Genomic DNA, 23721 nt, shown 5'->3' with positions numbered 1-23721 from the left:
CTCCCGTTCAACGCTAACGTTAGTGTAGTTAAATGTTCAAAACAAGTCTTGCCACACTGAACTGACCCATCGGAAGGGTTTCCGAACATGGCAAAGCCCAGGCCTAATATGGCCCGAGCGCCGGTCCGTCGACGGCCCCATACCATATTCGCAAGCCGTTTGGCGGAAGCTTTAGTCCGGCGTTTTCGATGTTTCGTCATGCACTGTTGTTGTTCTACCGGCTGTTCGGAATTAGGGTTACAATCAGTCCAGGACAGCAGTAAGCTATACATAGAATCAATTGCTACGGTGGCTTCCAAGCTCGCGACACGCGTTCTACCAATTACATTTTTTTGGTGTTTAACGAGCGTTGTCTTTCAATTGTCGCGAATCTTCTTACCCCCACCCCTGGACTGGCCTGCCCGACGCGTACCCCACACAGCCGACGCGGAGCTCGGTGATACACGGACAGGGGTGGATGGTAACGGCTTCCTAAAATATTCATCTTCCGAATGCAGCCAGGTACAGTTTCCCTCTTGTCGTCAGCTACCATTGTCCCCGGCCATGTGTGCATTCCCCGAGACGACACGACACGCCCCGCCGAGGGTCAAAACTTCATCACGCCCCCGGCAGTTGGGACGAATCTGACTCTTGTCTTCCTCCTCCCTAGTAGTAAATACGCCACACGCCAGGCGCATATCTTGAACTTTTGCCGTTCGGCGACCGGTGCGCGGTTCTCGACGATGGTAGTTGGCTTTTCCGACGCGCGCGTTTCCCGATTGTTTTCTTTGGACGAGACTTGAACCCGGTGCACAGCCCGTCGACCCCGCGGAACCGTGGATGGGAAAATATGGACCTTATGGAAGACGACGAGAGGGGTGACGCCCGGAACACCCCCCCTCAGTCTGGGGCTGGACCATCGCAGGTCCCCGCTCAACCCGCGGGCTCACCGTCGAGTGCCAATCAGGCATTGTCGCCGAGCACATCGGGGCCCCCGACGGGCCCGACGTCGGGATCGTCGAAGAGGAAGAGAGGGATTGGCATCGTGACACCGAACGCGTGTACCGAGTGCCGTAAGAAAAGGGCAAAGGTGAGTGGTGTTGTCCCTTATCTGGCTTGTTTGTGATGAACTTTCGCTTGAAATATTCCCGAAGCACGCTGACGGTTTGCTTGTGCGCGGTTCAGTGCGACGGTCAAAAGCCGTGTGGTCGCTGCAAGACGCAGAAAGGCGTCGAGTGCGTCTACGAAATACCGGTTCGACAGTCCAAAGAGACCCTCCGCCATGAGATCGAACAACTGCGGCGCCAGCAGCGGAACAACGACCAGGTCATTTCTGCCCTTGTCCGGCCGGATGTATGGGAGGAAGTCCTGTCGCGATTGCGCAGCGGTCAGAGCGTGGAGTCCATCTCGGACTGGCTGGGCGGTACGACACCCTCCGGGGGCGGTGCTCTACCTTCAATCAGCCGGCTGCTGAACCAGGGCAACACCGCCCCTCCAATGCCGGGGTACGGCATTTCCGGGTCAAGCAGTTATGGCCGGTTCCCGGCTGGATTTACCTCGCTCAGCCCGATCAATCCCCCGCCGCCGCTGCCGCCACCTCAACATCAAGGTCAACACCAGGGTCAACACCAGGGTCAACACCAGGGTCAACACCAGGGTCAACACCAGGGTCAGCACCAGGGTCAGCACCAAGGTCAACAACAGCAGCAGCCCGTCCGCCACGACGTGGCTGATCAACAGCAGAGCCCATGGGGCGGGCAATTTTCGTCAAGCCATCAGACGAGCCACCCGACCCCGAGCAGTTCCCACCTCGAAGGGCCAAACTGGAACCCGGAGGCTATAAAGCAAACGCAAGCTCGTGTTGGCCATTGGATCGAGAGCCAGGTGGTCAGAGCGGAGGGGTCAAAGACCGAGCGAGGCCGCCTTGGGGGTGTCTTGCACCCGGAGTACGACATGCAAGTACCTCCGGGGACGTGGACGACGTTGACTAGCGATCCGAACCTCGTGACGCATCTGCTGTCCCTTTACTTCTGCTGGGAGTACCCTACGTTTGCTTCGCTGAGCAAGGAACACTTTCTCAAGGACTTCACCGACGGCCGGCCGCGGTTCTGCTCCCCGATCCTGGTCAACGCCTTGCTAGCCCTGGGGTGTCGCTTCTCGAGCCAACCCAATACGCGGTCCAACCCAGACGACCCGTACACGTCGGGCAACCATTTCTTCAAGGAGTGCCAGCGGCTGTATTACCAGGAACAAGATCACCACACGCTCACGACCATTCAGGCTCTTGGGATCATGTCGATCCGAGAGGCAAGCTGCGGGCGAGACTCGGAAAGCTGGTATTATGCCGGGCAGAGTATCCGGTTGGCTATCGAGATGGGGTTACATCGCGTGCAGGACGACGGCAGGAATGATGACGAGAGTGCGGTGCAAGCGGCTACCTTTTGGGGGGCGTTTGCTCTTGATCAGTAAGTACCCAGCCAACCACGGAGATTTGGGCACTACGCTAGAGTCAACGTGGAGGGGGGGTTTCTGAAATCGTTGCAAAGGAACGCATTTCACAATGTGGTGGCCTTTACTGACTTATACTTAGCGCCTGGTCCTTGGCGACCGGCTCGCTCCCGCAGTGTTCGTGCTTTCCGCGGCTGCCCCCGAAGCCCGCTATCATCGATGACATCGAAGCGTCGCTCTGGATTCCGGTCACCGATGATGGTAAATACGCGTTCTCCAAACCACCCGAGGACGGGGAGCTGAGTCACTTCGCAGGCACGCCACTCCAACAGTCTTGCGAACAACCGTCCAACGTCCGATCTGTGTACAAATGTTTCTGTGAACTCAGCGAGCTTGTTCATCAGTCGTTGTACATCCTCCACTCCCCCGGGCGCCCCCTCACGAGTCGGGATCTCCTCACGATTTACACGCAATACCTGAACTGGTATGATAGGATACCGGAAGTGTTGCGGCTCGGCCATAATTTCACCCCTGCCGTTTTGTTTGCGCAGTGAGTATTATTCTAAGCTCTTGGCCAGGGTGTGGGCCCCAACTAACCACCGGTACAATCAATAGCATGTACTATCATTTCGCCATCCTCCTCCTATTCCGGCCCTTGATAAAGCTACGCATCATCGGGTCTAGCATCTCCCCCCGCGATGTGTGCTCGCAGGCTGCTGACGCCATCACCGGTCTGCTTCGCTCATACGCGCAGCTTTACACGCTGAGACGGACGCCGTCTTTTGTCCCATACTTTGTCCTCACGTCCTCGATCATGCACCTAGCTATCGCCGCGGCAACAACCAACTCCCAAACTACGTCGAAGAGCGAGGACACGACTGCGTCCCCAAACAAGACACAGCCCGGCCATACGTCCCAAACACCCACCACCCCTACCCCCACCCCTACTCAACAACCCCCCGCCAAACCCGCTCCGCATGTCGTCGAGGCCCTCAGCCGTGGCATCGCCGATCTCACCGAGATGGCACCCTGCCACCACTTCGCCGAGCAAGCGCTCAACATCCTCAAATTCCTGGCCCAGAAATGGAACATCGACGTGGAGATCAAGACCACGGGCGACACCGCCAGCAAACTGCCGCGTCGGACAGGAGAAGAAAAAGGAGACGGAGATAAAGGAGACGAAGAACGGCGCGACAAGAAAGACATCCATTTTGACAAAGCTACAAGACCACTGACGTCGAGTCTAAATTTCTTCGCGCCCAACTTTCTCGAGTCGGACTTTAGCTCTTCGTGGGGCGGAGGGAGCAGCGGGGGCTCGCCGTCACTTATGGGGCCTGATATGAAAGCTATCGGGAAACCGAGCAATACGTCGGAGTTGGCAGACGCCCTGGAGAATCCGCTGTTTTGGCCTTTTCCGATGCAAGGGCGGCCGATGTTGCCTGTGGGGGATGAGCTGGAAGAGGCGGGGTTTCAGTTGCTTTGAGGTGCTGTGATTTTGTTGGGGAGGTGACCTCGTTGGTGTCGGGATCACTCACTAAGTTTGCGGTGAAAAACCGAGGTTTCTTTCAGCAGACCGGTGCTAATTGCTAGCACTAGCATCCTTTTAGGCGCATTATGATGGTGGATTGATGTCTGTGGGAGTATGTTTTGTCAGGATTTGGACTAACGCCACGGGACCTATGTAGGATCATGGAAGAGATGGAATGGAGGATTGTTGGCAAAGCTTGGATAATGGATGGGCGACGATCTCCCCGGCGCTTGGCGCCTTGCATTTACAAAATATGACCACTCGATATCGGCGATGATTTAAAGAAGGGGCCTCCAACACGATCTGAAGAGGAAGGGTTTGAGAGGGAATTGCCAAGTTGACATAAGGCACGGTGGCGTTGATCTGTGATGGTTTACACCCCAAACTTGTGTACTGTACGTGATATGATGCGATGGGGTTATGGTATATTGTGGAATGGATGACAGTGCGGGAGAGGTAGGAGGTGAGATTGTAGTGATAGTTCTTGCTGTTGATCGATACCCAACTGCTACTAGAATCTTGTCTTCATTTCGAGAAAATCTACAGGTTATGGCACTGTTGAGAGTCTTCAAAAACTAATTGGCACCCTAGGAAATATTCTGACATTCAACGTTGTATCACTTCACCAATCATTTAATAATGGAAGAAAGAAATCATCTACAGTTACATTCCACTTACCCGGGATTTAGCATCCAATCTCCCATTCATGCTCTCGGACATTCACATAGCGTACTAGTAACTAGTGTAGGTAGGGAAGAGATCAAGCTTCATCCATGCTCACCCGCGCAAACCTACCTTGTTGAGCTTGTCGAGTGAGTTTGTCCACACCCAGTTCCACACCAACCCACCTAGTGTAGTCTAGTGTACAGGTACCGAGATCGTACCCACCAACGTGGATCATGATACCGCCAAGCAGGGCAAATCCCCGCCATTCTTTGTCAAGCATTAGTTATCCGGTCCGGTTCAGTGCCGGTTCAGCGGAAATGATGGCGGTATCCGTATTGTTCGGTGTTTTCGGTGTTTGAGGGTGTGGACTGGACAATTCGGAGGTAATCCGTAATGCAGATCTTTTGATCAAGGGTCACTTGCCACTGCAGTGATGCGTTGCTTGGGGAGCAATTGGGGAGCCTCGGGAACCCAGCTTGCCTAGTGTAGTGTAGTGTAGACCCACAAGAGCAGCTTGGTGAAACGCAGAAACAAACGTGCAAGAGCTAACTAGTTTTCTTGCTCTCTTATCCGAGAGCTCGGGGAAATCAGGGAGCTCCCGGGGAGTCGCGGTGATCTGACCCTACCCCTGCGCTAGTGACGACATACAACGTGTGCTGGTAACAACGTGTGTGGTAGGATGATCTGCTCCTGGGAAGTGAAAAGAAATGGCCTTGGTATCCTTGTCATGTGCCTATCCACCGAGATTTTGAGAGAGAAAAATTTCTGGGTTGTCATGTGCCCTTCCCCGGCGCACCTTGGGCTGGAATGAGGTGTTGATGGCTGGTAGGGCAGATTAGAAGATGACAATGCGAAGAGGTGTGACGAAAGCGGAGGAGGCGCGCAGTTTCGGGAGGCGCGCATGCTGATTTTTTGAGACGAACTACTTTCCGAGTTGTGGGGTTCAGGGGTGCGAAAGGTGGGATGATGAGGGATGAGATGGGATGAAAGAGGGACGATACTCTTCGGAGAATCACAAAGAAAGGACAAGCAACGCAAGGTGAGAGGCGAGGTTAGAAAACAACGGCGCAGTCGGTGATAGACACAAACCAACTGAGCCGAACCTGAGGTGCTGCTCTCCCTTCGTGTAGTGTAAGCAGCCGCATGCCAGCGCGGAGAAAGCCGCCGCCCTACATGATATCTTGGTGTCGTACGAAGGGGCTCAATAATAACGGAAAGGGGAACCGAGCTGGTCGCGCCCTCGAGCACCGCCGCAATTGGGGGCAAGAAACCTTTCAGGCCTTCCAGGTTCCCTTTATTTATGCGCGCAAACTCGTTGCTGTTACCCGCCGCCGAAGTGGATGCCAAGATCTCGGCTTGTCGCTTTCTCAGCAAAGAAAACACGGGTAGGAGCTGAAGCAGCTGAAGGAGTTTGGTACCGCAACAGGAAGCGAATGAGAGCGGAGAAAGGGTCCTGCGGAGCCACTCACATTGGCGCTGCCGCCGGCACTGGGTGGACTAGTTTGTAGCGGCTGGCGGCTGGAAATGCAAAATGGACAATGCGAATGCATTGATGCAACGCGATGTGTTGAAGCCACATATATCTCTTTCAGCGCGCGGCGGAGGCGCAAGGCTCTCTCTCTCTCTGGCTGGATCTTGTTCCGCCAGATCTACCGGACAGGCTTGGGGGCAAACAAGCGTGACGGAAACTCGCAGCAAGGGAAACGGAAAACTCATCGTGAAAAATGATCCAAATGATCCTCGTTCCCAATCACATCTTGCCCCTCCTTCCCTTGCTCGCCTCGGTGCCTGATCGTCGCACGCCGACGGGCAACTCCACGCCTGCGACAAGAGCTGCGCCTGAGGAAGCGAACCGAAAACCAAGAAATGCGCCCTGAGATGTTTCGAAACAGCCCCAAGGCCACGCCAGCCGGCGCCTCTTTGCCTTTTGTCTTTTGTTTCCCGTGGAGCTCCCGCTAACGAGCTGCTGCTGTTTCAGGTGAGGCAGGGGTCTACAAGTGAGTTTGGGGATCAGAGAAAAGAGGGGAGAGATGGGGGGAAAGCTCGGACATTGGGCGCGCACACGCAAAAACGAGCGCGTTGCTGGGGGGTCGTTGAGGTGCTTGGCGGAATGCGCCAATGGGGACGAGGCGGGTCGTGGTTGGTGACGCGGGAAAGAGTGAGAACCTGCAAGACCGGGGCGGGTGGGCGCGTTGGTTGGTTTGGGGTTTTGCCTGTTCCAATTTGAGCGCCGAGAGAGAGGGAGGGGGGAAGGGATTGGCAGGCCGATCTGCCGCACCCGGTTGTTTCTTGTTTCCTCGTTTCTGGTTTGTGCTTAGAGATATTTCGCGAGGAATGAGCTCTTTTTTTCCCAAGCAGAAGAGCTTTTTTATCGGAAAAGATCAAGAAGAGGAAAGCCCATTCGACTGAGAGTTGACTAGCTGGATGCCTGGGACTGGGGCGGAAGGAACCCCCTGGGAGGTGGACAGCTGGCGAACAGGGGAAATCGGCTCGGCGGGACTTCGTTTTGGGGTCTTTTCGCGTTCCATGCGCCGCTCGCCTGCTTCGGGTCGTCCCTGCCGTCTCCATTCCTGAGCTGTTTTCGCGCTCTCGTTACTGCGCAGTATGCGCAACAACAGTCCACTCAGTCCATTGTCAGCAGCCCGCTGGGCCCAGCTTCGGTGCCGTCGGGGTGTTTCCCTCTGTTTTGCTCGGCCCCAAGACTGACAGGGAAAAAAACAGGAGGAACAACTGACCCCCTCACCCCTGGAACCTGCCCCCTTGCCCCTGTTGCGTTTTTTGTAGGAGGGTTGCAACCGTCCCTTTCGGGGTGCATTCGTATTATATTCCTAGCTGGTCGTCCCGCATGTGTGTGGCCTCGCCCGCGGCTCTCGGTCTTTTCCCTCTCAACCTCTTGTTTCCTTTCCCTTTTGCTTCTCGCGTGTGGTGCAATTGCACGCGAGGGAGAGGTATCAACTGACTGATCGACTGACCGTCACTTACCAACCCACGCCGGAGTTTGCCAGATGCAATTCATCACCTACTACCTACTACCGACGATTGGTCCTGCCTGAGCGAACGGCACTTGCGAACTTGCCGACCACTATTCCCTCCTTACCAACCTATTTACTTTGTGTCTTTTTGTCTTTGCGCTTGTTACTTTGGATGCGGAGCGGAAGTTAGGCTGAGCCGAGCCTCGAATCGCTCGATCTTTCGCCATGGATCCCTTCCGCAATCCACCAGCCGACAGCCTGGAAGCGGCGCGTCTCCATGTCCAAGCATTGACCGAATGTGGGCTATCACGAGAAGCGCTGCTGCGCGCGTTGTTGGAGAATTATGGCGATGGTATGCACCGTGCGCGCGCGACCGCGTATTTTCTCCTAATGGTCTGGCGAATTGGAGCAACTGAGGGGCTGGTGTTGACAAGGCTACAGAGAACGCGACATCACCGACAGCGACGACACCAATAACCGCAACACCACAGGGGATGGACACGGCGGGCTTCCCGCAGCAGGCTGCGCAACCGTTACAGCACACCTTCCCGACCAAGATGGGCCATCCGAGCCCGCACATGCGGCTTTCTGTCTCGACGACCAGCTCCAAGTCATCCGGCCGGGCCAGTATCATGTCGACGGCGACCTCGATGAGCTCTGTGTCATCTCAGGGGGGAGGAGTCGGGACGGGCTTTCAGGATGTTGTCGCACCGGCCAAACCTGCGCCGCCTGCGCCGCCCAAAAGCAACAGTCGAGGTAGCTCCAAACCACAGGGCGCTTACTGGTGCACCTTTTGCGACGTTGCCTTTCAGCGCAAATTCGATTGGAAACGGCACGAGGACGAGTTTCACGAGCGGTACAAGCGCTACCCCTGCCCGAACTGCAACCGGATATTTTGGGGTGCGAATACCTTCAACCAACACCACAAGAATGCCCACGGCTGTACCACCTGCCCGCACGCCGATCGCGTGGTGAAGTACACACAAAAGAAGACGGCATGGTATGTTTCATCTTGTTTGCCCTTGTCTCTTTTTCTTTTTCTTTTTCTATTTTTACCCTCCCTCGTTGGGATCTGATTGCACCTTTGCACGCTTGATGCAGGTTTGGTACAACCAACGCCAATGAACACTGCCACCAGCCGGTCTCCTGCAGACAAACATACCAAACTAACTGTTCCATCAGGGCCTGTGGGTTTTGCGGCGGATTCCTAGCCAGTCGTGACCGCTATTTCGACCACATTGCCCGGCATTACGAAGACGGTTGCAACAAGTCACACTGGAACCACTCACTCGTCATCTACGGGCTCTTGCATCAGCCCACGATTAGCCAAGCATGGAAGGACCTCGATTCGGAGCTTTACGGCAACCTCCCCCGGAACCAACAGCCCATGTTAGAATGGGACCCCAAATCTACGGGGCACGCACAGGGCTTCTTGGAGGGTGACTGTCCGGGGAAACTGCAGGATCTCCTTGAATTTTTTTGCGAAGGCCGAGACGACCCGAAGCTCCTGGCCCGACTGGCCCACGAGGCGGCCACGATCCGTCTCCGGAGTGAGATTCAGCCCAGCGTCGCACCCGTACCACCGTCCACAGATCCGAATGCACGACCGATCTCCGAGCCGCCGAAGCACAAGATGGCAATGAAGTCATCTCCCCTCACGAAACACATGTCTACGCCCGAGCATACGCCGCCTGCGCAGTCATCATTACATCCGTACGATCAGGAACCGCGGCCGAAGAAGCAGCGCAGCATCGCGTCCATTGCTTCCGCCTACGTGAAAAACAACCCCTTTTTCCCTAGCCCCCAACAAACACCGCCCCAACAACAACAACAACAACAAACAGTGCCTCCCCAGCAGCCGCCACCACAACAAATGATGCCTCAATCGCCTCAGGATGCCATCTCTCCTTTCTCCCAACACCCAATGATGGCGCCGGCACCCGGCCCCTTCTACGATCTCAACGTGACCCATGTCCACCCGCATATGCAACTACTTTCACAGATGAGCCCGCAACAGCAACAGCAAATACAGCAGCAACACGAACAGCAGCAGCAACACCAACATTTGTTACAACAGCAGCAACAGCAACAGCACGCGCCCCAACCCCACCTCCTCGCACCGATGAACGTCTACGACGACTGGAGCAGCATGGCCGGGACAGTGGTGGACGAATCGGTATTTGCGAACGCAATGGCTATGGGCTGGCAGCAGCATGTTCCGCCGCATCAACACCACCAGCAGTAGACTCTCCATCGAGGTACCGGGAAGGGAGCTACGGTAGCGGGAAGGACGAAATGGGAGCGGCAAAATGCAGAGATGTGTACACGATTCTGTCGAGATCAAAGGTCAAGACGGCCCAGGACGATTTTGGACGAAGAGTGCGGAAACCAACTGGATTTGGGCGGGCGATTTTGGACACGACAATGCTGGAAATCAGGAGGCACAGTACAAATGAATCGGCGGTTCGGTGTGTATTATGGGACATCATTTCGGCTGGTTGGGGCTGGTTGGGGTTCGGGGAAAGGACAGAAGACGGGGAATGGGACGGGGTTTTTGAAATGGGAAGTTTTCACTTCCAACCAAACGCTCACGCCCCGCCATTTGTACTCGCCGTGGTGTGTGTACTTGTTCGATTCATTTTCGACCCGATTGTCCTTTCCGTTTATACCTTTTTTTCTTTGGCCTGGAGGGGATTTTTGCTCGATTTTGTCAGAGACAGAGACTTACTATCTTTTGTGTTTATCACACTTTTCTTTTGTTTTTTGTCTACGACGGAATCCTAGGGTTAATAATGTGTATATTATATCGGCTATAAGCCGGGATGGGGTGGGGGTTGGTCAACGGGATAGTACTTGGGGGCTTGGGGTTCGGGATCGGGATCTGATGATGGATGCAGGGGCAGAGGATAGGTGAAGGGGTGGAAGGGGGGATGGATCCATGGATTCAAGGACGGATAGAGGGAAGGGTGGTGGATGGACTGTGATGCTGGGATGAAGATGAATATCGATCGATAGGTTGTCGAGAGAGGATGAATGTCTTGCCTCGATGGCAGGGCTGAATTGGACTTTTCGCTTTTTCGCTTTGTTCATGTTGTCTGTCTCGTTGTCTGAAATGTGTTGTCTGGGTTGTGTTGCCTGCGTTGGGCTGAGTGAGCTGTCTGGGCTGGGCTGAGCCGTCTGGACTGTTGCCGCTGTCTCAACTGTCTGGGTAGTTTGAGGCTGTCCCGGTTGTCCGCACTGCCTGGGTTCCAGGTTGCGTCAGTTGCCTGACTTGTTCGCGCGCCGTCCGAGCTGATCAATTCACCGTTGTGTGTGAGCCATGTCAGTCGGGCCAACCAAGTCGTGCTGCTTGAGTTGACTTGTCCTCTTAGCGGCCTTGATTTTCTTCGCCTAGTTCACCTACTTTTCCCGCGTTAAGTTGCCCAAGCCACGCCAGCGTGAATGAATGATGTCGGGCGTTTTCTTCCCGTTCTGGTGTGCGTTCTGGCGGTGAGAGAGAAAGGAGAATGGTGCAATAGGAAGAGGGAGATGAAGACGGAAAGAGAACAAAACGGGAAAAGACGAGGCAAGGGGGAGGGAGCGCAGAGAAGAAGTGATGCGACTTCATCAGATGATGAGTTGTCTGGTGTTGGGCTTCTGCTGCTGCTGCAGTAGTCTGCCTTGGCCTTGACCTTTGACGCCTGTGCGCGCTGTGGGTTAGGTTGTTGGTTGTTGCGAGTAAAACAAATGTTAACTATGACTAGGCGGACGAAGTGTGTGTGTGTGTCACAGCAGACCGGCCCATTCTGAGGCCTCGATTTCAGTAGTGGTGTTGTTATTCATTATCCGGTTTCGGAAGGTATGTGTGTATGTACTACGGTAAAGTAAGGCTTGAACTGTGGCGTTTTGGATCACGAAAAGAACACGATTGGGCTGATCGGACTTGTGATCTCGGGCCTACCTAAGGTACCGGGTTTATCTCCGTCTTGCCTTTCTGTGTGCGCGCACCATTCATCACGAAAATTTTTAAAATTCCAGCCTCGTCGGATGGAAGTTATCCGGTCGAGACCGGGTGATGCATCACGGGACCGATTGGTGGTCTCGGGATATTGGCATGTCACGTTCGCTTTTCAGCTAAACTCCGGAAGAAGCAGGTCCTTCTAGAAATCCTGAAGAAGAAATTAAAATTCTTGGATGGCCGGCTCACTCGCATGCAGCATTGCAACAGCACTGCAGCAGCAAGGCTGGCACGGCCGCACGGCCGGTCCCATGGATGCCCGACCCACGTTTTGCCACCCAAAACACCCCGACCGTTTCGACCGTTGTCCTCCAGTCGTTGGGCTTGTGGACTTGTGGTGTTGCAGAAGCTATCATTAGCGTTCCACTATACCTATAGAAAAGCGAACCAGCGGGGCGGTGAACAGGACGAGCAAGCCCCACTTTGTTACCTCCCATGTGGAAGCCCACCAAATCAGAGACCCTGACGACGCGCCTACGATGCAGTAAGCTGCAAGGCATTTGATTGCGCCGGAGGCCGCGAGCACTGAGTTGGGTGATGTGTGTAACACGTCCCGGACCGAAGGTTGGCGTGGTGCTGGGTGGGTGGGTGGGTGGCTCGGCGGAGAGATTACCAGCCAACCGAGGCAGGTTTCACGGGCGTTGCCCCTTTGGACGGCTTTGGGGGTTCGGAGTTGGGCAAAGGTTATTTCATGACCTCCATCCAATACAGAACACCAGTGTATGTACCGCGTCAGCAGAAAAGGCCCGTCGGTGGTGGGGGTGGGGCATGGGCTTAGCCGCTTTTTGGAGGGGCGGGACTCGTGAGACGGGGGACCTGAAACCAAGCGAGCGTTGAACTGTAAGGGGGCAAGACATGAGAAAACACAAGGCATGAGAGAAACGTTGAGGACGGTCCGGAAAGGAACGGTCAGCAGGGACGCAGGAAAAAAAGGTTGAGGTGAAAAGTTAAGTTGGGCAAGGATCAGACCTCACAACTGGCAAGTTTGGAAGGTGCAACTGTGCAAGGATCGAAAAATGAACACTGAACGGGGGAAAGGACCGACGGAAACGGGACGACGCGACGCGGGTCTCAGGTCTGGCAGGTAGCGTTAAGGTATTCTAGGTACAGTATCTGTCTGTTTTCAAGCAGTTCTCCCTCCAAACTGGAGGGCCTCCAAATCCCCGTTGATCCATTCTCCTCCGCATCTTCGCTTATTCTCCCAAGAGCTCGCTCCCGGGAACCTGCCATTGTCCTGGCCACGGAACCTTGCGGAACCCAAGGCCACCCACGGCAAAGTTGTTCAGATGACGAGTCCCACCGTTGATCAATGGCTAGTAAAGCCAATCCCGAGTCGGCTTCTCTGCGGTCTCGGCGGTTGGTTGTTTGTCTGTGCTGTCGGTCTATCTATCTGTCCGTCTGTTTGTCCGTGTTCTTGACCTCGAAATATTAAGGCTGTCGAATCGAGGCTGTACCGGTGGTGCCAGCTCAGCAACCACCGCCTGAGCTCAGACACACAATTGTTTCCGGGCCGAGTCCTCGGAAACGGGCTGGGTGCCTTGGATAGGTCCATAGTACGAAGGACTGGGGTGGAGGGTCAAACAAAACAGAATAAGGAAAAAAGTAAATATTAACTAACTACACTAAAATAAACCTAAAATAAAGGGAAACAGGGGTGACAAGGGAACCTGGGACTGTCAAGTGTCAAACGCTGACAGCCGGGTCCCAATCCCGACCCCCGTGCCGATCGTTTGGAATACATCCATGCATCGTGCCCACCCATCTCGCAGCGGCGTTGAAACTCACGAAAACGGGGGGGTTCCTTCAGTGGGCGACGGACTCGGGGAGATAGGCTCGACGGGACTTCCAAGTGCCTGTCTTGCGTGCCTGCGTTTCAATGCCGCTCGGCTGACCTCCTAATCGGGTAGTTTAAACGAGGCGCCTTCTCCTGGTTTTGAAGGGCATGGCGGGCATTCTGAGCCTCTCGCCGTAAAAAGGAATGATCCGATGTTTCCCACGTGTTCCCTAGCGGGGGGGGGGGCGGGCTCCCTGGTTCTCGAGGGGTGGCTCGTGGCTTTTGCTCGCGTTCTTCATGGATCGGGACTCATTGGGTGGGTGCCACCCCGGGGTTTTGTCCGTCGGGACCCGTTCACCGTTACTTTGACGTTCCTTGACGTGCGATGCCGATGGTCGGTTCCCCCGTTCCCCATGGAGTCGAATCTCAGACAGAAGGGGAGCCTGGCGAATCAACAGGCCAGCCCAGGTCAGCCCAGCTGCGCAGGCGGGAGACCAGGAAAAAGAGAGGAAAATTTGGGCTGTCAAGGTCGCGGAGACGCGGATTTTCTGTTTAATCCTGGATTCCTAGACTCTGTCCTATTCTTGCGCGGCCCTAGGCAAGCCCGAGATGTACGTTCGAGAACCGCTGAGCAATGAGCGATGACTCGCTCGTCCCCGACTCCGTCGTTTTTCGGTGAACTGTACCTGCAGGAGGAAAAAGAAAGCCGGGTCATGGGGACGAGAACCCACGATGGGCCCGTCGTGTCGGTTCCTGAATGCGCATGAATGACGAGCCTGGCGGCAGGCGGGAGGCAGAACTGACACACCCGCCGGTGCCAGATCCTTGTTCGTCCGGCATTGCGGGAAGGCTGGATTTGAGAACCCGGGGCGGTCAAGTTTGCAGATTTCGGTTCCGTCGGTGGCGTGCAGGTAGGGACAGACAAGGCGACGACGGGTCGTTGAGTTGTTACCCGACCGAGGCGCCCCCGGCTGGGGTGACCTACAGGGCAGTTTTGGGACGAATTAACTGACTGACGGACTGACTGACTCGTTAGGTGTAGGAGGTATAAATACCACGGAGGCCTCTCGAAACCTTCACCATGGCCCTGATGGTTGTTGACGGTTTCAAGAGGTTTGCTTCCCAGACGACGTGGCCTGGGTTCTGGGTCGGACTGTGGTATATTAGGGTGCCCTTTGCCCGGCTTTCTTCTCGACACGCATCTCTCCCACATCATCCTCAGATCACATCATCACATCACCATCGGGCGCTTTCTGTCTATCCGGTTATATCACAGAATCTCGCTTCACCCTACTTCTCAACCGGTAAGTAACCCCTTCGCCCCCTTGGTCTCAGTCTGTCCACGACACCCTTCTAACCACCTGACAACAAGTAGACTTCCACCGAAAAAGCTTCATCACGATTCACGACGCCTCAGGGCAATACCAAACACCGCAACCATGAGCACCTCCAACACGAACAACAACAACAACACCAACACCGGCACCAACACCAACACCGGCACCAACACCAACACCCCCTCCCTCCGATCCTTCACCACCACCGGCGCCGGCAGCCGTCAAGCCTCCACAGGCCACTACTCGCTGAATCGCTTCCTGGGCGAGGACAAACGCACCCAGACTTGGAGTGACCTCAACATTAGAGGCTCCGCTTCTCGTCCCTCGGGTTCGGGCTCTGGTTCAGGCTCTGGTACCGGCGCTGGCTCGCTGGACTTGACTTTGTCCCCGGCCTCTGGAGCTTGGAGAGCTTTTCATGAGGAGAAGAAATAAGGAAGGGTCTGGGTTGAAGCAGAACAAGATGTCGGGGGAAAAAGGACACATGTAATAATAAACGGGGGTAATGGTGACCTTTTGTTGATCACTCGACAAAGGGTCTCGGTGTTCGGTTGGGTCTTTTGGATAGGTACCTTATATACCGGTTGGGTTGGGAAAAAGGGAACATGTAATACTAATCGGCCGCTCGGTTGGGGGAGGTGATGGTGCTCTTTGGGTGGTGTTTGAGACTTACTTTGATACCCCTTACGCATTCTTCGCCATGCTGTGTTGGTAGTTTAGTGTATTAGTTTAATGGGCTCCAGATTACCACCGGGTTTGGGTTCTTGAGATACCTGTATTGTGCGTGCCCACTGGTGATCTTGTGACATGTTTCTGTGAAGGTCTACTTGTTCTTGACTAGACACATGGCTTCGTGATCCGGTCGTGTTCTGTTGTCTTAACAGGAATAGAGCTGTGATTTGGTCTTGTAAGCGCTCGTCTTGAGAAGCCCAGTTGCGGTTGCCATTATTCGTTTACGGAAATCCACTAATAAATACGCTTGAGCGACGAATACACTGTCAAAGACGGGGGTCGATCAACACCATTTTCATAGTTCCGCATCGCTTTGAATTTGAGACTCTATCATATCCGATATGGCATGAATATGTCAACCTTTGGTTTTATGTGATCTAATCTCGTGGCTTGTAATTATGAGATGCCAAAGCAAACATCACCGTTGGCTTGGGTGCTAGGATAGACCCTAACCCTGATGATGTACCCGACCCTGACTCCTCGCGATCAAAAAAAAACAGGGACACCAAACCACAACTTGAAATATGCTCGGTAGATTTATCAGTCAATCAAGACTAAAATAAACTAATATAATATCGATCAAAACGCCCGATTATTCATTTACTACCTTTCGCAACGTTTCCATATTTCCTTACAAGGCGGGAGAGCACAGTGTTGAAGAAAGTGTCCTTTCTGTTTACGGCGGAAGTACCTGGCGAGCTTGGACACGACTCGAAAAGGACACGGCGGTAGAGTGACGACTCCAAAAAGACACGGCAGGTACCGACGACTCGAAAAAGACACGACTCGAAAAAGACACGACTCGAAAAAGACACGACCCAAAAAGACACGGCCCAAAAAGACACGACCCTGGATTGACGACTCCGAAAAGACACGGCAGTGGAGTCACGACTCGAAAAAGACACGGCAGTTACCGACGACCCAGAGCGGTGGAGCGACATGGCGGTTAGCGGCGATTCGAAAAAGAAGAGCCCCACCGACAACCGCGTCAGACCCACTCCACCCGGCCAGGATTCTCGGTGCGAGTGTCAGTGAACATTAGGGTACCTAGGTACTTGTTAGGTGTGCTGTTCTTTAGGATATGTATGTACATACCAGCGTCTGGCTAAGTTCTGATACTCATCTGGGTTTTTCGTTCTGGCATTGGAATTTTAATTTGGAAATTTTTGACATTCGACATTCTTGTTTTCCTTTCCCCCCCAGTAGACTATCTTCTCCTCTTACTACATAGGTACCTTAGGTATGTACCTACCTATGTAAGTTACTGATCAAGTTGTATCATTCGAAGGTGGGGCAGTTTCCCTCCGTCAAAGTTTCTAGTTGCCCGAGTAATCTTGGTAACCTGTAGTTGTTTGCCCAAAGGACAAAACACAGTTTTGTGACTGTGCAGTGCCCGAGTTGTGAGGATTTGCCCCAGGACTCTCAACACGCGTAAAATAGGACACCTTTTAGCAGTCCTGCGTATGGGCACAGTCATCTGAACGGTTTGTCATAGGCCACCACCACTGAGGTGCAGTGCTGCAGTGGGCTGCGCCACGTTTATTGGCAGTGTCCTCAGTGTCTCACTGCTGATCCAAACAAATTAAGAAACACAAGTCACAAGGCTCAGCAGGCAACGGCCATGCACAGTCATGCGCCTCAGCTTCCTCTAGTATGACTTTTCTCTTAAAACACCGACCGCCAGCGGCAAATTTTAGTCCGTCCTGTTCATTTCCGCCATGAACGAAACCCGACCGATGACACGAAACACCATGAACCGCCAAAATGGCTGAATCCACCCACTTCAACACGGCGCTGGCGCGGGACGAGATCCGGCTGCTGGTGCTGCAAGCCGCCGACCGAGATGCGCCCGTGATCGGCCACTTTGAGATCGTCTCGCTCTCGTCAAACCCCGATTTCGAAACCCTCACCCACGCATGGAGCGACCACGAGTCCTTCAAAGAGATCGTCGTCGACGACCGCCCGATGCACGTCGAGGCCCCCGTCGCCGCGGCGCTGCAGCGGATCCGGCCTACGCTCAGGACCGGCGGCGGCCAGGTCCGAGTATGGACTGACGCCGTGTGTGTGCACCAGCGCAACTCACAAGAGCGCGCCCATCATATGCGCCTGCTGTCGTGGATCCACGCCGAGGCCCGGCACGCGTATGTCTGGATCGACGAGGCTGCTGCCCTGCAGCTGTCGCCCCCGAAACTCAGCGTTGACCACAAACACCCCGTTTCCATCCACCCCTTACCCCGGAACAGCCGCAGTAGGAGTCGCAGTCGCAGCCGGAGCCCCAACCCGGCCGTTCCCATTTCCCTGCCCCTTGTTCCGTCTCGCAGTCTCAAAAACATACCCGAGACTCCACCGGAACCGCAACCGGCCCGTCTCGCATGGATCCAGCCCGCGCTGGCGTCGAAAAGGCCGGTCTTCCTCCACGGCGCGGGATCCCACGACGAGTTGTCCTGGGAAGCCCTGCTGCGAATCGCAAAGCCGAGTTCCAAGGAACGCGCAGCCGAAGCGAGGCTGTTCCTCGCGGCGTCCGAGTTTGAAGCGGCCCGCCATCTCCGAGAAGCCAACAGCCACCTTCACCACCGTCACCACCACCGTCACAGCCATCACCAGGAGCTCAACGTCTACGACCTGCTATACACCTTCCGCGCGCTCTCCTGTGACGACCCGCGCGACCGCATCTTTGGGCTTCTCAGTCTCCTCGGCCCGTCCTCGGCTGACGATCACCACTTCCACCGACAATACGAGCCCTCGCTGTCGTCGGCACACGTGTACGCCGAGTTCGCGCAGAATCTCATCCAACGCCGCGGCACGCTGGATATCCTCAACTGTGTGCGTGAGTGGCGCGAGGAAGCCGATCTCGTGGACGCCATGGCCGATGGTCTTGACTACCTGCCGACGTGGGTGCCGAATTGGGCGGGGTGGACGGAGCGCGATCCAGAGCCGTTGGTGGATTTCAGGGGCGGTGTGCAGAGGTATCGCGCGGGGAAGTTGTTGCCCGTGGCGATGGGGGGGGATGGGAAGAGGAATAGTACGAGTAGCAATGGAAGGAGAACGAGTCCCGGGATGCTGGTGTTGGGTGGGATCCGGTTCGATGAGATCGAGGAAGTCGGCAGGGCGTGGCATCCAGAGCCGGACAGTCCACCGCCGTCAACACGCAAGGGGGTCGCGGCGTTGGAGCAATGGGAGGAGATTGCGCTGCGTGAACGCCTGGTGTGTCCCTATGGCGGGGACAAGGGCCGACGAGACGCGCTCTGGCGGACATATATCGCCGATTACGCAGGCCACAACACCGACGACGCAGAAGACAACGAAACCACCCGCACCCGCGCTCCCGACGCCCACGCAGCCTACCTCGAACGCTGGTACGGCCGCCCGCACCAACACCGCCGCCACCGACGACCCTACCGCCGCCAGCACTACCACAACCATCACCCTGGCCAACCCACCCGCTCCTCCACCATGTCCACCAACACCAGCACCTCCACCGGCGCCAGCACCTCCACCACATCCTCCACCTCCCAACCACCCCCCGCACCCTCACCCACGTCATCACACAACCCCCTCCTCCAAACCCTCCGCCTCCTTCGCACCTCCCTCCTCCTACACCACCCCCCAACCCGCTCTCTCAAACACACCCCCGCCTACCGCACCTACACCCACCGCATCCTCACCGCATGCGCCCACCGCCGCTTGCTGGTGACCAAGCGCGGGTATATCGGGCTGGCGCCGTGGAATGCGCGCCAGGGGGATGTGGTGGCGTTACTTTACGGAGGGCAGACGCCTTATTTGTTGAGGCCTGTTTCGATGGGTGGAAACGGAAATGGGGGGACGAGGCCGGGGGAGTATACGATGGTTGGGGAGGTTTTTGTATTTGGGGTTATGGGCGGGGAGGGCATGGGGTGGGAGGGAGCGGTGGGGGCTGCGAGGGAGTTTAGGATTTTTTGAGGGGGGGTTGAGTTAGAGGGGGATGGATGGGGTGTACATACACATTAAGGAGTTGGGAGAGGGACGGTTTGTTTACTTGTTACAGAATATTAGGGGTTGAGTGGGGTCGGCGAGTGGGGTTTAATGTAATGACGGCCTCAGCTCAGCGTCTCGCGGTGACAGGATACGACCTCTGATTGTCGAAATCTGGGTGGGGCTCAGAGTGACAACCGCCGATAGCTGGTCTGAGCTCCTGAGAGAAGGTTAACACAGACTGTTTCCTGACGGAAACCCCGTGGTTTCTGTACGGATTACACGGGCCTCAGAGCCACGTCAAGCCACTGTGTGGCAGTGCACTGACCGTCAGCAAAACCAGGCTTTGATCCAGAGATAAGGGCAGCCAAAAAAACCGGTGGTGCAACGGCTTTTTTTTTTTTTCATGACAGAGACAGGCTTGACAGGCCACACTCTGGGGGACCCACAAGCCCATTGTTAACCCTAACCCTGACATGACCACTGGCATAGGCGATGTCCATGCCAGGTAAACACCGGTATATGCGCTTTGATATAAGGCGGCTCCTAGGTCTAACGCTGAATATTTGTTGAAAAGAGAGCGGCGAGGCAACAACGTGCCTAGCGTGAAAGGTCCAGCTTTGCACTTCCCCATCCAAATCCAAACTTCCAGAAAGAGCGGCGAGGCAACAATCACGCCAGCGTACAAGGTCCAGCCTCGCACTCACCCATCCAAATCCCAGATATCCCAAGCACTACGAGGCCACCCAACCTTAACCCCCTGCCCCGACTAACGAGTGATTTTCCCGTCCTTGCACCGTTGAGAATTTAGTACCTTAGCCACTCGGGGTCAATCCACCATGGCCGTCGTAGTACCATAGTTGCCCATCATCTTTACGGCCAACCGCCCGAGCTCCACGCACCGTCCATTGCCATATTTTAAAACCACATTCGCAGAGTAGCCATACATTAGGCATTGGAGGGAACGCATGATGCCCATGTTGCGGGTGCGGCATATAGGGCAACGAATATCAGTCGCAGTGGCTGGCATGGTTGCGCTGTGGACGAGAGAACACCGCGCTGTTGAGCTTTTTGTGTATCGAGATAGAAAAGGACGCTTGAACTGAGCCGAGTTGGTCAGGCTTCAAAAACTCCGGCGTGGGGGACGGAAGCGGGACTGGGGCTAAGAATACGAACCGTGAATGAATGGTCTTCGGCCTGCGAGACGAGAGTGCAATACGATGCTGATACTGGAGAGCTCTTAAGAATAAGACGAGTAGAAAGAAGATAGGGATGATGGCAATGATGATGATGATGAGGAAGAAAAGAATTGGATCTCGAAGGCAGGATATCAATAGCTTTATAGCCAGTTACCGTATCACCATAGGCACTCCAATTTGTTTTCCCTCCCGGTCTTCGTCCAGCTCGTATCCCTACCTCCACCCCTCCCATCACCGACAACCAGTTGGTCCATCTACAAGTCAGACAAGAGTTCCATTCCGTCACTCATTGGTAGCTACCCCTTCACGTCAAAAAAGGCACCATGGCCCTTACTAACCCTTTGAGGAGACAGCACCAGGAGGCGTACAACATGAGTTCCCAGAATCAATCCAACGAGTACCCCCCTGCGCACTACCCGTCGACGGCTCAGGAATGCTGGGCCCTCGGAGGTCCTTAGTACATTGAGTGGCATGCTCTACAGCTCAGGCTTCCGCAGGTGCAGCAGGCTTTCAACGCCATCCGTGTTCAGGCCGAGGACGCCAAACGGCGGATACGGCGAGAGGTGCTCGGTAGCCAGCAACATCGCGCGCTGGTATGACAGCACGGGGATGTTATCAACCAGTACGACAGGCTGAAAAAGACGCTGCGCCGAAACAGCTGGCTGAAGAACAGCATGAAGGGACTTGGCGAACACATGGAGCGCAACGCACTGGTGTACAGAGACGACATTCCCACTTTCCCCCTAGCGTGGCCGAATTAAAGGGCAAACGAGGAGCAGTGACGGCTAGGCCTGATCGGGCTCGTGTTGTTTATATGCGCAATGTTTGGGGTGGAGTTGGAGCTTGTTTGCTTGCGGGATAGAAGGGAGTAATACATCATTGGGCGTGCTGGTCACCCTATATCGTGAGCTAGACCCAACATTGTATTACCTTCTGGTAACGTTAGTTTTACCTGTGAAGACTGAATCCTTTTGTCAGCCCGGATCCCGTTTGCGTTGCCTATTCCCTCGAATCTTCCACTGCACTGCATCTGCTCAACACGTCCTGAGCTTCTCTCCCGAGCTCGCTCTGCTGTTCAATCTGGCTTGCAAAATAGCGAGCTCTCGGACAGTCCCCGTCCTCCACGGCCCACTGCGCCAGCAGCAGTTGAGCCTTGGGTATCATCGCCATGTCCAGGCGCTCACTTGTTCCCGCCGGACGGCAGGTTGCCTCGCCTTCAAGAGCCTTGTCTAGACACATTTCGAGACATGCCGTGGCCTCCTCGCGATTCTGCGCCTCGTTATACAGACCCCCCAACCGAAAGAGCAGCTCTGCACGTGTCTGTTTCGCGGCCACCCCATCCTCTGAAGCGCTGCACGCAAGGGCCCTTTTCAGGACTTTGATCGCCTCCTCAAGCCGAGACATCGCCGCCAGGCCGGTGGCCACTGCTTGCAACAGGTCCGTATCGCTGGGCCGTATGGTGCTGGCCCGAAGATAGTAGTGCAACGACAGATCCGGCTGCTCGAGTGCATCGTACGCCTGGCCGAGTCCGAAAAGGGCTCGATAATCGTGACGGGCGTGGCTAATGGCATGCCGATACGATTCGATGGCGGCGTGAGTATTCTGCGCTTTCAGGTACTCGTGGCCAAGTAAAGTCCAGGCAGCGGAACAGCTACGGTCGAGGACCAAAGCTCGTCTGAAGGATGTGATGGCAGCCTCGGGACGCGACGAAAGAGAGTAGTAGTTGCCGATAACAAGGCACGTTTCAGGTCGGTGACTATCGACGGATGAGGCAAGCTGGGCTACGAACGCGAGTCTGTCGTGGGAGCCTAGGTTGTATAAGACATTCGAGTAGTGATCGAAGAAGTCAAGATATCGCGGGTCCAGGGCAAGGACTTTTGAGAAGAGCAAATTCGCCTCATACAGATCTATAACTAGGTTAGTACCTAGGCTATTATTACCTCGGTAGCTTGCGGAAAGTCGTGGTCCAAGATAAGAGAGAAAGTAGGAGGTCTACTACCTTTTATATAGTAGAAGGCGAGGGCGCGCTGGCTTTCGAAGAATAGACTGTGGGGGAATACGCTTTGCAACTGAGAAATTTCGGACACAAGAGTCGGGTTGGGAGGAACTGAATAGAAAGCGCCTTTACAGGTATTCTAGCCAGCCCTGACTGGAATCATTCTCGATGGTCACTTCGTGTGTCTGATCCAAGGACGCTTGCAAGATGTGTCGGATGTCAGGCAGCTGCTGATTCACAGTAGCCCCGTTGTCGGCGGTCCCGAGGACTTGGGCCTTCTGCTCCGTTTTCTGCTTTTCACCGGCGATCAAGAGTGCGTAGAGGGTAAGAAAGAGAGCCTTCCGGCTGATTCTGTCATACACGGTGCCTTGCCGACTGGTCCAGGTGTTCCTGATGGACTGCCGAGGTAGGAAGACGGAGGCACATCGCTGAAACTCGCGACAGTCAAACAACGACTTGGCGAGAAGATACTTGGGAAACTCGGTTTGCTCCAAGTAGAGCTGGGCGGGATTTGCGGGTGGGTTGAAAACGCGCCCAACAGAGCTTACATCTTCCCCGACGTCGTGTCCTGGGAGCGCGCTGAGCAGTGCCGCCATCCTGTTTGTGAACTAGAGTTAATCAATGTGGACATCCACGGCAGCGCGGCAGCGACTCGGGCCCGAGAGTCAGAGGCAGATCGAGCCGCTTGAGATTGAGGCCGAGGCGGCACCTCACCATTTGGAAGATTGGTATAAACATCGCTCGGAGCAGCTCACCACTGCTTGCTGGAGCGAAAGTCGAAGCTCAAGAATTTGGGCTTTAGAAAGAGTCATGGCGGGGTTGTTGGAGGATGTGAGAGGTTTTGGGGGGGGGGTGGAAATAGATGGTGGGGAGAGGAGAAATTGAATCTGAGCTGTCTATCATGAGTTTAACTTGTCGTTTTGCGTCCTTGTGGTTTTCATTCGAGTTTCGTATCTACGCCAAAGGCATTTATGATTTGTCCCAAGGCATCGCATGATCAACCGTTGGACCGAGATCTCAACGTGATGTTTAATAGGGTTAGTTAGGGTTGATAGCCCCCAAGTCGGGGGACTTTTCACGACACCAAGAGTTTAACAAACCTATCCCAAAATACTATCATGGAAGTTGCTCAAAATTCGAAAAAA

The 23721-nt window shown here is 55.0% G+C and overlaps 4 protein-coding genes across 4 annotated transcripts; 3 read left to right on the top strand and 1 right to left on the bottom strand.

Moving 5' to 3' along the window:
* Positions 1 to 838: 838 nt before the first annotated feature.
* C8A04DRAFT_11042 (fungal-specific transcription factor domain-containing protein) lies at positions 839 to 3910 on the top strand (the record flags this gene model as incomplete). The annotated part of the gene is made up of 6 exons (XM_062776813.1): positions 839 to 1069; positions 1165 to 1624; positions 1673 to 2444; positions 2570 to 2977; positions 3043 to 3566; positions 3630 to 3910. 6 exons carry the CDS (start codon positions 839 to 841, stop codon positions 3908 to 3910), a joined length of 2676 nt encoding a protein of 891 aa, XP_062638332.1.
* Positions 3911 to 7818: 3908 nt separating this feature from the next.
* On the top strand, positions 7819 to 9838 carry C8A04DRAFT_11010 (uncharacterized protein; the record flags this gene model as incomplete). The annotated part of the gene is made up of 3 exons (XM_062776801.1): positions 7819 to 7945; positions 8056 to 8593; positions 8776 to 9838. 3 exons carry the CDS (start codon positions 7819 to 7821, stop codon positions 9836 to 9838), a joined length of 1728 nt encoding a protein of 575 aa, XP_062638331.1.
* A 7356-nt stretch (positions 9839 to 17194) lies between these two features.
* C8A04DRAFT_11034 (uncharacterized protein) lies at positions 17195 to 19369 on the top strand (the record flags this gene model as incomplete). The annotated part of the gene is made up of 4 exons (XM_062776810.1): positions 17195 to 17644; positions 17813 to 18321; positions 18475 to 18786; positions 18901 to 19369. 4 exons carry the CDS (start codon positions 17195 to 17197, stop codon positions 19367 to 19369), a joined length of 1740 nt encoding a protein of 579 aa, XP_062638330.1.
* A 1687-nt stretch (positions 19370 to 21056) lies between these two features.
* C8A04DRAFT_27205 (uncharacterized protein) lies at positions 21057 to 23172 on the bottom strand (the record flags this gene model as incomplete). The annotated part of the gene is made up of 3 exons (XM_062780219.1): positions 21057 to 21238; positions 21690 to 22487; positions 22731 to 23172. 3 exons carry the CDS (start codon positions 23170 to 23172, stop codon positions 21057 to 21059), a joined length of 1422 nt encoding a protein of 473 aa, XP_062638329.1.
* Between the last annotated feature and the right edge of the window lie 549 nt (positions 23173 to 23721).

The sequence above is a fragment of the Dichotomopilus funicola genome, assembly GCF_033296635.1.
Source record: "Dichotomopilus funicola strain CBS 141.50 unplaced genomic scaffold C8A04scaffold_19, whole genome shotgun sequence".
NCBI lineage: Eukaryota > Fungi > Ascomycota > Sordariomycetes > Sordariales > Chaetomiaceae > Dichotomopilus > Dichotomopilus funicola.
Note: the sequence above shows the minus strand (reverse complement) of the source record. Positions and strands in the feature narration are given on the sequence as shown.